The sequence below is a fragment of the Meriones unguiculatus genome, chromosome 21 (assembly GCF_030254825.1).
Source record: "Meriones unguiculatus strain TT.TT164.6M chromosome 21, Bangor_MerUng_6.1, whole genome shotgun sequence".
Classification (NCBI taxonomy): Eukaryota; Metazoa; Chordata; class Mammalia; order Rodentia; family Muridae; genus Meriones; species Meriones unguiculatus.
Window position 1 is genome coordinate 46,203,448 of NC_083368.1, and position 15,032 is coordinate 46,218,479.

Sequence of the window (15,032 nt, forward strand, 5' to 3'; positions counted from 1 at the left end):
CTAAGCACACAAGGCACATGTTGGGACTTCTCTCATAAATCAAGCTCTCTGGTTCTTTAATCTCTTTTCTCTGTCATTCGCTGAATTCCCTCCAATATGTGAGTAAGGGCCTGTGCCCTTCCTAGACCTAACCAACAAGTTGTCATTCCGAGCCCCAAAGTAACCCGTGAGATTTATGTGCTCTTCTGTTGAATTACCCTGGGTGGCTGACCTAGATCAATGGCTTGCTCCTACTGCCTCTGGAAGTACAATGAGGGATAGGGTTTGTGTTCATTTCTTCCATAGATTCTTAGACTATACAGAAACGCCTTCTTTCATGTATTCCTATTGCTAGATGGTATCTGCCCCGCCTGTCTTGAAGTCCCTGAGACACTGCAAGGAAGAGCAGTTTGCAGATGCACTCGAGAGTATGTAAAACAAAGTTGCAGGGCTGTCTTTTTTTAGGAGCTGTTCTTTGTCCATAAGAAAAATAGTAATAGGTTTTGATAGTCCCTCCTCCAAGCAACAGCCTGTTTAATAAATAACTACTCATTAAGTCTTGATATGAAAAATTGTATTCATGGTTGCACTTCTTTACCAAGACTAATGGTTGGTTTCTTGAACAAAATGTTGATGTTTTAACATTTAACATTCCTGATGTTAGTCAAGTTAATTATGTCAAATTTGATAATGTTTAAAAGTCCTCAAGTAACTGTATAATTATTCAAAATCATGCAATTGTGCTCTCAAATCCTAATGAAGGCCAAACGGCATCTTCTGGGAATTTCCTTGAAATGAATTTACTTATGTACAGGGTTCAACTAGGCAAGAATAAAAAGAAATCGCCCAGCTCAAACAGCTGAAGGAATGTGTTGACGAGGCAGTTTAACAGATCACTGGAGATGAGACCTTGGCATTGGCATTTTTCAAAGTGTTCAGTGTGATTCTAAAAGCGAATCATTACACAAAGCAGGGTTAAGCAATTCAGCAGGCTGAGCTGCTAAACTCAAAATTGCTTTCTTTTTTGTCAATCGTCCGTATTCCGCCTGAAGACGGTAATAAGATGATTATGCATGACAGTTTTCAAAACAAGGACAGAAACAAGATTCCCTTTCCTCTCCTCTAAAATTCAACCTGATGGAAAAGCTCATCTTATCCTTCCTGCCTAGTTAGTGTTCTGAAATGCTCATACCCCCTTTCAGCCAGCCCAGCTCCCCTGAAAATGAGCTCCATAAAAATCAGATTTCTTGGAAAACATCACCTGCATTTGCTGTACTCTTGGGTTCCTTCTAAAATTGCCAGCATTCCTACTGACCTGTGAAGTGTTAATGACCTTTCATTTTGTTTTCTTTTTCCCTTCCAGGGAAATCATATTGACCCTGAAGCAGTTAAAGGTGAAGTGTTAAAAGTTGGAAATAAAAGCTGTGAGAATATACACTGGCATTCCGAAGCTGTTTTATGTACAGTCCCCAATGACCTGCTGAAACTGAACAGCGAGCTAAATATAGAGGTGGGGGTTCCTGCATGCCTTTCGTGATGTAAACAAGGACGCCAGCGCAATTATGTCCCCAGTAGGCTGAAAATAAATCATTAAAGCTCATATGTGTTGGCTCATCAGCTCAGCCTCAGTTCCTATATGTGATCTGAGAAATGCTGAGGTTTTGCTGTTGTGTTTCACACGCTCTTTCTCCTGGGCTAGAAGTGTAATTCTCAAAAGTCCTTTTACCAACACTGCTTCTCCATCATGCCACACTCTTGCCAAAACGTGCTGTCATTCTCAGACACATGAAAGAGAATCCTTTCCTCCATTTTTCACAAGGCCAAGGTGCCTTCCCATTTCAGTGGTCGCAATGCCTAGAACTCCTCTATAAATACAAGGAGACATCCACGCGTTAGAGTAAAATAGAAACTCAATTGTTGTATTCTTTCATGTATACAACTAAATCAGATAAACCAGAACAAAAATATTTCTTTATTTTTATTTTTCTTTTTTAACTTAATTTTATTTATATATTTATTTATTACAATTTATTCACTTTGTATCCCTGCTGCAGCCCCCTCCCTTGTCTCCTCCCAGTCCCACCCACCCTCCATCTTCTCCCCCTATGCCCTTTCCTTAGGCCAGGGTTATAGTTCTTAACAAGCCAAACTTTTGGGATTTTAATATAACTAGATTTTTTTTCTTTTTTATTGAATTATTTTTATTTTTATTAATTACAGTTTATTCACTTCGTATCCCCCCTGTACCTCCCTCCCTTCTCCCCTCCCAATCCCACCCTCCCTCTTCCCCACCCTTGTCCCTCTCCCAGTCCACTGAAAAGGGAGGTCCTCCCCCCCTTCCCTCTGATCCTACTCTATCAGGTCTTTATTATTTTTAATGGTTTATTTTGATATTGCTTACAAATCATACAATTTACCACTTAAAATACACAGTTTAGTAGGCTTAGTAAGTTGCAATTGTGAACTTCTTTAAATCATGGTAACACATATATCATAAAATTTGTCCTTTTTAATAATATTAAATGTACAGTTCAGGGGCAAAAATATATTCATAATGTGTGTGTAACCATCATTGCTATGTAACTCAAAAGCCTTCTGTGTAAGCAACTAAGCAATAATATCAGACTCTCCTCTCCAACAGCCCCTGTAACCTCTAACCTGAATTCTTTCTCTATGAAATTGCTGACCTAGGTGTTTCGTGTAAGTCAAATCATACGATAGTTTCCTTTTGGCATCTTGTTTATTTTACTTGCCAAATTTTTGGTAGTTCAGTGCAGTTCATAGCTAACTAATATCTTATTTCGTGTACACTATCATATATTGCTTACCAAAAAAAAGTTCTGGAAATATTAGGAAATGGAAATATAAAAAAGAATTACAAAATCTGAGACTGAATGTGGAAACAAGAGTTGAAATTTCAAAATGACTATGAGTCTTAAGAACCACAAAGCACTGAGCTGGGAGAAACCACAAGATTTCTTCTATGTATTAAAACTGAAATAAAGATACTATGAGACATGATTGTGTAAAATAAGGTCTTTCCTCATTTGAGAAATCTTTTCTGCTATGCACTCTACCCTCCCAAATGGGAAATAATTAACTTTTATTTATTCATCCTTCTATAGTATCATTGTAATAATTGATCTGTTTCCCTTCATATATGCTTTAGTTCCTCAGTATCAAAGACTTTTCTTGTTTATCTAACTTGTGCCTAATTATCTGAACACTGAGGCAGAATTGAGGGATTTCTTGCTTACTCTGAAGGCCATAATGCAACTTCTAGAATGGTGGCTGCCAGATGCTAATTGGGTCCCAGGGAAACTTTGATTCCAACACAGATAGTGTATTTTATATCAGTCTTGGCCAAAATCTGACTTTCCTTCTTATTTATTTCCAGTGGAAGCAAGCAGTCTCTTCAACTGTCCTTGGAAAAGTGATTGTTCAGCCAGACCAGAATTTCACAGGATTAATCGTTGGTGCAGTCTCAATATCAGTAATAGTTCTGTTGTTATCCGGGCTCTTCCTGTGGCTGAGGAAAAGAAAGCATAAAGGTGCATCTTTTGTTAACTGTCTAAGCAGCTACCATAGTAATATAGTGATTATAGTCAGCATTGTCATGGAGACATATGGGTGAGTTCTGGGTGCTGGGTCAAAGTCTCCTGGGACAGCCAAGTTTTTAACAAGCTCTCTCTTTCTCTCTGTTTTAAGATCTGGGCAGTGAATTAGTTCGCTATGACGCAAGAGTACACACTCCTCATTTGGATAGGCTTGTAAGTGCCCGAAGTGTAAGTCCAACTACAGAGATGGTTTCAAATGAGTCTGTAGACTACAGAGCTACTTTTCCAGAAGGTATAATTCAGTTTACTATCCTGAGAAATATCTATACATAGACCTCTGTGAGCTGTTCTTGCTTTTTGCTTTTTTTTTCCTTATATTTTTATACAAGTGGAACAGAAGTGTTGACCTCTGCCAAGGGAACATTTAACTTGATGCAGAATTACACGGCCCTCACTTTAAAATCAAACTCATGCAGGTATCATAATGGAATTTTAGCATGTACAAACTCTGCTCACCTACAGAAAGGTTCATTTTAGAATCATTTGAGCAAAGCATCTTATGTCAATGCTAAGGAATTGAGAAGCTCTCTTTAACCATTCAGGAAAACTACAGTTATAAAATATTTCTATTTAAATATAAATTTATAATCCTATATCTTGGGGAAACTTTTGAATTATATCATTAGTAACCTTTTGAAGCATTCCCAATGAGGATAACTTTTACATATAACCATCTATGATTTGAATGTACTTTGAGATTTATCCAAGAAAAAGCTTCAGCTGTGCTATTCATCAACATCATCTGTTCTGCAAAACACCAAACTGATAAACGGTCAGGTTGGCCAGGGCATTTCACATTGTTTTGCTTAAACATGTCTTGCACAAAGCAAAATGTCCGTATTGTACCAGGGCCATTATCTTTAGAAGTTACAGGACATGAGTCAAGTACAAGCATTTCCCTGTTGAATATTTACCATTGGACAAATAAAGTGAGTCACAGACAGTTATGGATACTGAGAAGTCAGAAGCTGCTCATCCAAGCAAATATGCCAGCAGTGAGACGCTTAGCATTTTAAGTTTCTCACCACTGGTTGCCCTTCCTGAGACTTAAGTTAGTTCTCCAAAGATCACTGAATGCCCCAGATGACTCTATTCCCTGTTAGAAAGAAGTCCAGTCCTTTAAGGATGTGGACAAATCAAGCTTAGTGCATGCTTTTAAAGTTTACATATGATCAGTGTTTCATATTCATGTTTAAATAGCTCTAAGAATTATTGAGGTTTACAACTAATTGCTCTTTTAAAAGCTTTCCTGGACAAGGGAGATGACTGTCTATAAAATGTTTACAGCCTAAGAAAGAGAAGCTGAGTTTGTATCACCAGAAGACACATAAAAGTCATAGGTAGGGCATGTAGGACTCACATCCTCGGAGTTCATTGGCCGAGCAGCTCTAAATTCAGTTAAAGAAATAAAGTGGAGAGTGATTGAGGAAGACACCAAACACTGACCTCAGGCCTCCACAGATGTGTACAGTATAAACACACACAGCACACACACCATAAGGCCTTCTTAATCTTTAAACTGTGTGTGTGTTTGTGTATGTGTGTGCATGTGTGTATGCATATGCGTGTAATGAAGGGTGGGTTAGGTAAGCAGTCCAGTGGCACCAACAGAAAATATTGTTTGCTTGCAAACAAACAAGAGAATCAGAACTTAAGAAAGCTGATGATGTCATGATTATTTCTAACCCCACTTAAGCAAGTTTAGTATTTTCCAAAGTAGCTTTTTTTGGTTGGTAATGCTTACTTAGCCAGACAGTAAATCTCAAAAATGCCTCCAGAAAAGTTTTGGAGGGGCCTTTATAGTCATAATAATCAGTAGCTCAAAACAAACAAATGCAATGTCCAAGGAAGGTTCTAGAACATTGACAAGGCCCCTCAAAGGCTGGGATGCTGGGTGGGTTCAGGGACAATGCCTTTTCCCCTGGCTTCCCCTTTACTAGCAAGGAGTCAGTTTCTCCAAACTTTCCCCAGATGATCACAGATGCAAATGAAGGCTTTTAACCCAGTTCTTTTACCTTCACTTTCTGATATACCTGGAGTTCAGAGGTGTAAATTCTCTGGTACCCAGGAAAAACCTTCTGTAAGATACAGGATGATGGTCCTCCTGAAGGAGAATTCTACTGAGCCTTTGTTAAGTTCAAATACACAGAGAGGCCAATCCTGCTGAAATGTCATAGAGAATTGTGGGTCTCGTGAGTAGGGAGAAAACTGTCATCACCAACTGTAGAAAGGAAGTTCGCAGTTTCTATTGGTTAAGTTTGAGGTGTGTACACTCTTGTTCTTCCCTTTAGATGGCCCTCTTTTGCCCATTTAACATTCCCTGCCTCCAAGAAGCAGATGGAAAGCAAGCCAGGAGGGAGAAGCATGTATTCCCAGCCATGATGACACATTAGGCAAGTGAGGAATGTAAAACATTAGTAAATCTCACACATCTCTCTCTCACACACACACCAATAATAATAATAATAATAATAATAATAATAATAATAGTAACTTTTAAAATGAGAAAGCAAGATGTCTCAGGAAGTTAATGTAATTGCTTACAAGCCAAGTGAGCTAAATTTGACACCTGGAACCCATGTAAAGGAAGGAGAGATCCAACCCCACAGAACTTTACTCTTATGCCTGCACACACACACACACACACACACACACACACTACCAGTCAGTTGCTGTAATTCTAATGTCTGATCTTTGATGCGGGGGGGGGGGGCTGTCCCAGTGGAAAATGCAAGCAGACAGTGGCTTTTTTCCCCTTATTTACTAGTAAAAGCACCACAGGCCCATAACCTTGGCATGAAAGTTCTGTCTTCTCGCAAGAGAAACCTTGCTTAAAGTTCTTATAGCACTTTGGTTATAAAGATGAGCTAATGCTACCAAGCCCTGCCCAAACGCTCAGCGGAACAACGGTACGGCACACTTGCACAGATCCAAACTGTGTCCTCTAAACAGGCATAACACTCTGTGAGCACTGCCATGAAGCGAAGAATTTACCAGGACTGTGCAAGGCTCTCAGTTCTGAGGATGGAGCATCATTGACTTCTAAAGATATGTAATTAAAGCTACAGGTTAAAAAACCATAACTAAAAATTTTAAAATCAAAACTAGCTGAAAGCTCTGTGATATGCATGTGAGTGTGTGTGTGTGTGTGTGTGTGTGTGTGTGTGTGTGTGTGTCCATGTGCCTACATGTAGGGCCCAGAGCAAGCTGTCAGGAACATTGGCTATCACTCTTGGTCTTGTACCTTAGGACAGGGCCTGTCACTGAATCTGAAACTCATCCCTTTTGCCAGGTTGGCTGGAAGCTCTTGGGAATCCACCTGTCTTGGCTCCTCAATGCTTTTTTTTGCATTTTGGGGGGATTTGAACTCATGTCCTCATGCTTGTTCTGTTACCCACCAAGCCATCTCCACAGCCCTTAAGGTTTATGATACTTTGAAGTATCAGTCTTAAAAGTTTTATATTTTTTATTTTAAATTTCAGATTGCCTGATCAGGGATGATTGATCAACCGGTAAAGTCCATGCCAGTATTTCAAAATCTGAGAAAATCCAAAATCTGAACAATTTCTGGTCCCCAGTAATTTTAAAAGGGATATTCAACTTATATTGATTGTATGTATGTTGCTATACATATTTCCTTGTCCAGGAGTTCATGTAGTTCATATACTAATCATTTCCATTAATAAGTGATCATCTCACAAGACGTCCCTTTCTCTTCCTATGTCTGAACTGGATTTTTGCAGGACTGAGCAATTGCTTAACCGCTTTCACTGCCTCTGCTTCGTTTCCTTTTTAATACAACATTTTTATTAATTCTTTGAGAAATTCATGCAGTACATCTTGATCATCTTCACCCTCACTCTTCCCTGGCTCCCTACCTCCACACACGCTCAGACTTCGCGTCCTCTCTTTTCTTTTTTAATAACTTATCCAAGCCAGTGTGTTGCCCATATACTCCTGGGTGTGGAGCCACGTGCTCGAACATGGTCCTCACCCTTAAGGAATGTTGACCGTTGCCCAGAAGCCACCACCTGTCCAGACTGCTTCCAATTCTTAAGTGTAGAATATATCTTAAAATGAACTTTAAACGTGACTTTATGTTGTTAAGCAAGAGAGAAATACCCAAGGAAACCAGTAGGACAAACGAGCTTTCGTAGTTAACACTGTCCACTTAAAAGAAAATTTCCAAGCACTTCATAAGATGTCTCTCTATATAAACATGTATGTGTATGAGCCTTTTCCAAAGTAATTATCACTTTTCTCAAACCAATCCTTTGTAAAAGATGTTCCCAGACTCACTGAATGCAACAACTAGCATTTCTTTAATGTTAAAATCCACACTTCACTTTTAATCCCCTTTGCTAGCCCTGCCTCACACCCCAGAGAGGGAGGTTTCACTGCTCTATCTATTTGCTTTATCTTGCAGACCAGTTCCCCAACTCCTCCCAGAATGGAGCATGCAGACAAGTGCAATATCCTCTGACGGATCTGTCCCCCATTGTGACTAGTGGAGACTCTGATATATCCAGCCCGTTACTACAAAATACTGTTCACATTGACCTCAGCGCTCTAAATCCAGAGCTGGTCCAAGCAGTTCAGCACGTAGTGATTGGACCCAGTAGCCTGATTGTGCATTTCAATGAAGTCATAGGAAGAGGTAAGTGTTTCCACTCAGCTCTCTGTTAAATACAATTTTCCAGTAAGACTTTTATCTCCTCTTCTGCAGATTAAGAACTTAGACAATGCAGAGGTCCCCTGACAGAACACTGATAATGAGGTATTTGAGTTTTGCCCTGCAGAAATGCAGACCTGAAAAGCATATCCATGGAGACTGCACTGTGCATGGAAGATGTTGGATAGCGACCCCAGCATAGGAGGAAAGATCTTATTTCTGCCTCATATTTCTCACACTAACTACAGTTTCTTGGAAAGTGTCACTTACTTTCCCATAAAAGTCATGCTGATTTTTTTTTTCACTCCTTTATTCCTTCCATCTTTCTTTATCCTAAGAGCAGTTACAATATCTACAAGGTCTAGTGTATAGCAGCTTATGCACTGCTGGACAGCATCAGAATGCAGGGAATTTATAGCCCTCCCCTGATCTGAGGCATCATACATCATCTCCACAATGCACTCCAATTTCTTCACACAAAGAACTGCAATAAGCTATCCAGAGCATCAATAACTGCAAACATAAACGCTATTGGAGGAAATACTTGTCAGGAAAAGAAACCAACTAGAAACCACGAGATAAATTCTACTATAAAATCCTTAGGACTGAATGGCTTCTGCTTGCTCTTATTCTAAATGCTCTGCAGGAGGTTGTATAGGCCTCTGTTGGGATGATGCAGGAGAAACGGATGGGGTTATTGGTGGCGTGTGAGCACAGGCTCTTCTTAGCATCCTCTGTCACACCCCGGAGCTGAGCTCTGAATGAGAAAGTTGTTTCTTCAGGAAAAGTGGCCTCTGTGCACCAGTGAGTACCTGTGTTGTATCACTGGCCCTGTAAAGCCGGTAAGTGTGCCGGTGTGTTTGGAGTGTAAAGCCTCACTAATTATATTCTCACTCTACATGTAAAATCAAGACGTTTTTATGATGAAAGGTATCAACATGGTGATGACTCCTCCGAAGCCACCATCATTTACAAAGCTATCAATATTAATTACTGCTTGTTTATATGACTTTTTCCATGGGAAAACGTGAGCACTCGTGAGCATGGGTTTTATTGTATTCATCTTTGTGTCACAAGAGGGTAGCCCCGTACCTGCTGCTCATATTCAATGCACTTAGGATAGCTTTCCTGACTCCATGAATCAAATGAATGACGTACTCAGCTATCAGACATTTGACACCTCTGGGAAAAATTACTGCCACTGTTGAAAGGCCGCTGTTGGGGAAGCGAGTGAGTAAAGTCAGAGGGAAGTTCATGAGTGAGTCAGAGTGAAATGGGCTTCATTTAGTCAACTGGCTTTTGATTCCTGCCAACCTGGCTTATATATTAACCAGTGACTAACAGGGGAAATCCTTACTCCATAATACCTTATTTATAATCATTTACTGGAATGTAGAAAGCTTATTTTATTCTTATTCAAGTGGATAAAATTATTTACATGTTTTCTTAAATATTATTTGATCTTTAAATATAGTAAATCTCCTTTATATTATTGCGTTCAGAAGTAGCAATGATTCCATGTTTTAGTATATTAGCCTTTAAAAGAAGCCATAGTACCTACAATTTTCACCATATATTAAATAATCACATTGCTTATACCATGGAGACAAATGTATTTCATCTATAGTTATATCCAAACAGGTGTACGATAAAGAGTTGTATTATTCAAGTGTCATAAGCAATGTATCTTTGCCTTACAGAAAAAGAGAGATGAAGGGCTTGATAAATAATTATTGCATTAGCCAATATCATATAACTTTAATCAAGTTCTCTTTTAATAGGGCATTTTGGCTGTGTCTACCATGGGACGCTGTTGGACAGTGATGGCAAGAAAATTCACTGTGCTGTGAAATCCTTGAATAGTAAGTTGCGTTTAATCGTGAAAGAGTGCATTTGTGGTTTATAAACTGACAGCCTATAATGAAGTGTTGATTTACACTTTCCCTTGTGGAAAAAATCATCTGCTGCTGAAACTGTGGAATTAATCCTGAAAGCTTGTTTAGTCTAAACACTTATTAAGGTAGTCCCTCTGAAATTAGCCCACGGAGAGCTAATCGGTAAAGGAGAGCAGTGAGTCTCTTAGATGAACTGAGTGTCATTTAGCCACGTTACACTTATAGTATTTGTTCTGCAAATGACATTTATGGAAACTATTGGAAGCACGTTGGCACATGCCATAGTAATGACTCATTATACCCAGAGACACTACTGTCATTATTTTTTTAACCACAAATTTCAACTTCAGAAAGAAAGATTAAAAACTGAAATAGTGCAATGGGGTGAAATGTGCTGGCGGGAAACTGAAAAATCTTAAGTATGATAATTCCTCACTTATCCACATGTTTGGGGAATGCGGAGTTCCACAGAAATACATTTCCTAAGAAAACCCAACTTGCCCCCTTTTAATGAGGCAGTGTTTCCTAAAGTTTAGCTGTTATCTAGAAAACTCTTAAGATGAAGGGCACACATTCCTTAAAAACCAAGGCATATTTATAAATGCAAACTTAGTGTTTCTTGATGCAGAGACATAATTATGGCCGGGAGGGAAAAAAAACCAACAATGGGCAAGCCGTTGTTCTCACCATGTGAGAGGATTCCTGGCTCCACCCTTGTAAAAGCAAGATTTTACAATACTTGCTTTCTTATTTTGTGATTTTCTACTTTAGAATTTGAAACAACCTGAAAAATGTTAGCCAACTCTGTTACCAATTTGTATTAGGACTAATAACCTTTAAATGTAGAATTAGTAGGTTTGGAAGGAGAGGAGGACCTCCCCTATCAGTGGACTTGGGGAGGGGCATGCGTGAAAAGGGGGAAGGGAGGGTGGGATCGGGAGGGTGGGATCGGGAGGGGAGGAAGGAGGGGCTTATGGGGGGATACAAAGTGAATAAAGTGTAATTAATAAAAAAATTAACAAGAAAGAGAGAGAGAGAGAAAGGAAGGAAGGAAGGAAGGAAGGAAGGAAAGAAAGAAAGAAAGAAAGAAAGAAAGAAAGAAAGAAAGAAAGAAAGAAAGAAAGAAAGAAAGAAAGAAAGAAAGAAAGAAAGAAAGAGAGAGAAAAAGAATTAATGGGTTTCCCTGCCAGGTACTCTATCCCAGAACTGCTTCAGCTTTTTTACATATAAATCGAATCTCCATGGTGAGCATCGTTCTGGATGGATTTGTTGGATATTTCACCACAAAAATAATTAAAGGGACAGTCCACATTGACTCCTGAAGCAAACTGTGGTAGATTACGTATACTGATCCACCAACTGGCTTCAAAGGAAAGCGTGCTGCCATTTTCACTCAGAACAGCCCTAACCCCAAGAAAACGCTCTGTCCCTGTTATGTGGTTATTGTTGTCATCGGCATTGATGTCGTCATCTGTTCCAGGCCTTAGAATGCACAGTGTTTCTAAAAAGCAGCCAACGTTGTCATGAACGCCAAAGAGATACTAGTGAAATTTATGTTAATGCTCGCTAACTCTTCATTGGCGTGTTCTTGTGCCCTCAGTATGTCTTTCTAGACATAATCAGAAAGGACTGTACTATAAACTATTTAGAGGAGAGATGGCTCGGTGAGTAACAGTAATGGCTGAGTAAGCATATGGACCTCTGTTCAGATCCCTGGACTCATAAAAAACAAAACAAAACAAACAAACAAACAACAACAACAACAAAAACAGCATGGCCACAAGTGCTATATCCCCAGTACTGTGGGGATCAGAGGCAAGAGGTTACTGGGGCTTGCTGGTCACCAGCCACGGTCCAAATACAGCGAAAGACCCTGTCTCAGAGGACTGGTACAGAGAGCCAAACAGCAGGTCCTTGGATGTTATTCTTAGCCTCTGTACACACACACACACACACACTCACTCACGTGAATATACTGCATGCACACAAACACACATCACCTACTTAGTTGGGGAGGGTGTAGCTCAGGGTTGGAGCACTTACATATACAGGGCTCAAATCAACTGTCAGCACAAAGCAGGGACAGGGAGCTACTTGTACATGGCTTCTAGTGGTTGGCCCTCAAATTCTCCTAGATCACTAACCGTTGAGCTATGGCCCACACGCTGTTTCCATGGGCAAGACATTGAGACACAGTCATTTGCTGCCGATACTTTCATGGTTCAACAATCGAGTTAAGTGTTTGCAACAGACACCACATGGACCGTGAGGCCAGACAGTATCTAACCAACTAGAACAGCGCTTGACAGCCCAGGCCCTGGACACTGCCCGGATGGAATAGTGTGCTTCTTTGTTTTTTGTTTTTGTTTTTGTTTTCAGGAATCTGTCTAAGAGAATCTAGGCTCCTACCTGAGACCGGTTGTTTTCAGGACTCTATTGTACAAACATGTCAGTGGCAACTTGATGGCACTGAGCAGTTGTGACAGTGTTGAGGCTCGGGAAACAATGCCCTACAATACGGGGCTTTGGTTTGCTGAACTGTTTGAACTAAAGGGCATTTGACTAGCCTCTTTCTGCCTGTCTGCCACCTCTCTGACTCCAGGGCTGCTTCATTCCTCAAAGTGGGCCTTATAAAGTAGAACTCCTCCCAGACCAAGGCAGATCACAGAAACTAGAGTCACTCTTCCCAAAAGCCAGGCATAGTACTTTGGAATATTCTGAGAATCTTCTTCCTTCCTGTTTTTGAGCTAGGTGGCCACAATTTTTTTCCTACTCGTATTGTCAGATGGCTACTTATAAGACCGTCATTCTAGAAAGGGCCCTACTTATACCCAGGAAGGAAAGATGCAGTCATACACACAAACACACACACACACACACACACACACACACAGAATACTTAAACAGACAAGTTTTGCTGGGTCCCCTTTCAACTGGTTGCCATTCATGAGGTCACAGGCTTTGATCCAGTCATGTTTTCCACAGCTGTCCATTTTTCATCAAATCCAAGCATAGAAGAAACAGTTCCCCTGGGTGCTTAGATCTCCATTTCTGAAGGTCCCCATGTCTTATAAAGCTCATTTTAAAAGATGTTGTGTGAGGCTATAGAGATGACTCAGCAGTTAAGAGAGCGTCCTGCTTTTCCGGGGACTCAGGTCTGGTTCCCAGCAGCCACCATTGGTGGATCACAATCATCTAGCACACACACACATACAGTCACAGACATGGAAACACACACACACTAATAGTAATAAATAAAACAAAATGTTTAAAAGGAGATGTTATACTTTTCCGTTGTTAGTTCTTCGTTATAGGATTCTCATGATAGGTAAGGAAAGTGAATTAAAAAAAAACTTTCTGCCAGGACACACCTTCACTAGACATACTGTAGAAAGAACGCCCTAAGGCTGAAGCACCATCCAGACAAGATGTCACCTGTTTGTTTTTATATTTTTTGCTATTTCTGTCTAAATCTGAAAAAGTGTCCTCTGTCCCCTTCTGAAGCTAACATCTCAACACTGAATTTCCCAGGAATCACAGATATAGAGGAAGTCTCCCAGTTTCTGACTGAGGGAATCATCATGAAAGATTTCAGTCATCCCAATGTTCTCTCACTCTTGGGGATCTGCCTTCGGAGCGAGGGATCCCCTCTGGTGGTTCTGCCCTATATGAAACACGGAGATCTTCGAAATTTCATCCGAAATGAGACTCACGTGAGTACTTTATTAAGCTTATTCCCTCGCAAATTAGCCGTCCGCTGGCCATTCCTTAAACGTATTTGTTTGATTGTTTCAATTTTTGGCAGGTGAGACGGGGCGACTTTAGGCTGACCTAGTACTTAACTCTGTAGCCCAGTCTGGCCTCAAATTCTCTGTAGTCTGCCTCTCTCAGCTTGCCAAATACCGACATTACAAGCCACGTGACACCACCTCTTGGCTTGTCTCCCCAGCCCCCTTTCTCTTAAAAGCTTTTACTTTATTTTCACTTTATGTGTGTGAGTGTTTACCTGCATGTATATGAGTGCACAGTGTTCTTGCCTGGTGCCCGGCACCCTAAGGGGACATCATACCTCCGGGAACTAGAATTACAGACAGTTATGAGCCGCCATGTATGGGCAGAGCAACAAATCAAGTCCCCTGATGAAGCAGCAGATGCTCTTAACACTGAGACATCCTTCCAGCCCGCTTGTTTGTTCGCTTGGTTCTTTGTTTCGTGTGCTGGGTGTGTGTACACGCACCTATGGGAACACTTGTGCAGGGGAAAGTGAGTGAAGACACTGGGCGTCCTCCTCAGTCCTTTCTCTGCCTTAGTTTTTGAGACAAGGTCTCTCACTGAAAATGGAGTTCAGCACTTTGCCTAAATTAGCTAGCCAGCGAGTCTCTAGGATCTGCCTGTCTCTGGCCCCTGCTCAGGAGTGAGTGGGTGAGTGAGTGAGTGAGTGAGCGAGCGAGTGAAAGAGTGAGTGATTATCATATGCCATATCAATACCACCCCACCTGGCTTTTAGGTGGGTGCCAGGGGTCTGAATTCAGGTTCCCAGGCTTGGCAAAGCACACACTTTACCCCCTGAGCTACTCCCCAGCTCCAACACAAGCATTTGAGTGTTACAAAAAAAAACTACTCACCAGTCCAAGCCTCGGCTACCTAGCTAAATGCTGCTTTATAAGAAAGAGGAATATCTCACAAATAATTTCTTATATTGATCAAATGTTGAAATACTATTTTAGAAAACTTGGGTTAAAAACATATTATGATACGTCTTGTCTATCTTTATTAAAGTAAATGTGTATCTTACTGTATGTTATACCAAATAGTGTTGTACTAGACAATAAACAAATAGATAATCACTATAAGTGTGTATGTTCACAT

At 40.4% G+C, this 15,032-nt stretch overlaps 1 protein-coding gene across 2 annotated transcripts in view; it reads left to right on the forward strand.

The window, feature by feature from the left end:
* Met (MET proto-oncogene, receptor tyrosine kinase) overlaps window positions 1-15,032 on the forward strand; it is a 114,134-nt gene that overhangs the window by 83,724 nt on the left and 15,378 nt on the right. For both annotated transcript variants that reach the window (XM_060374043.1, XM_060374044.1), the window contains exons 12-17: window positions 1,343-1,489; window positions 3,377-3,530; window positions 3,688-3,828; window positions 8,023-8,253; window positions 10,050-10,130; window positions 13,695-13,876. In XM_060374043.1, coding sequence (XP_060230026.1) covers window positions 1,343-1,489; window positions 3,377-3,530; window positions 3,688-3,828; window positions 8,023-8,253; window positions 10,050-10,130; window positions 13,695-13,876 — 936 coding nt within the window. The remainder of the gene's footprint in view (window positions 1-1,342; window positions 1,490-3,376; window positions 3,531-3,687; window positions 3,829-8,022; window positions 8,254-10,049; window positions 10,131-13,694; window positions 13,877-15,032) is intronic.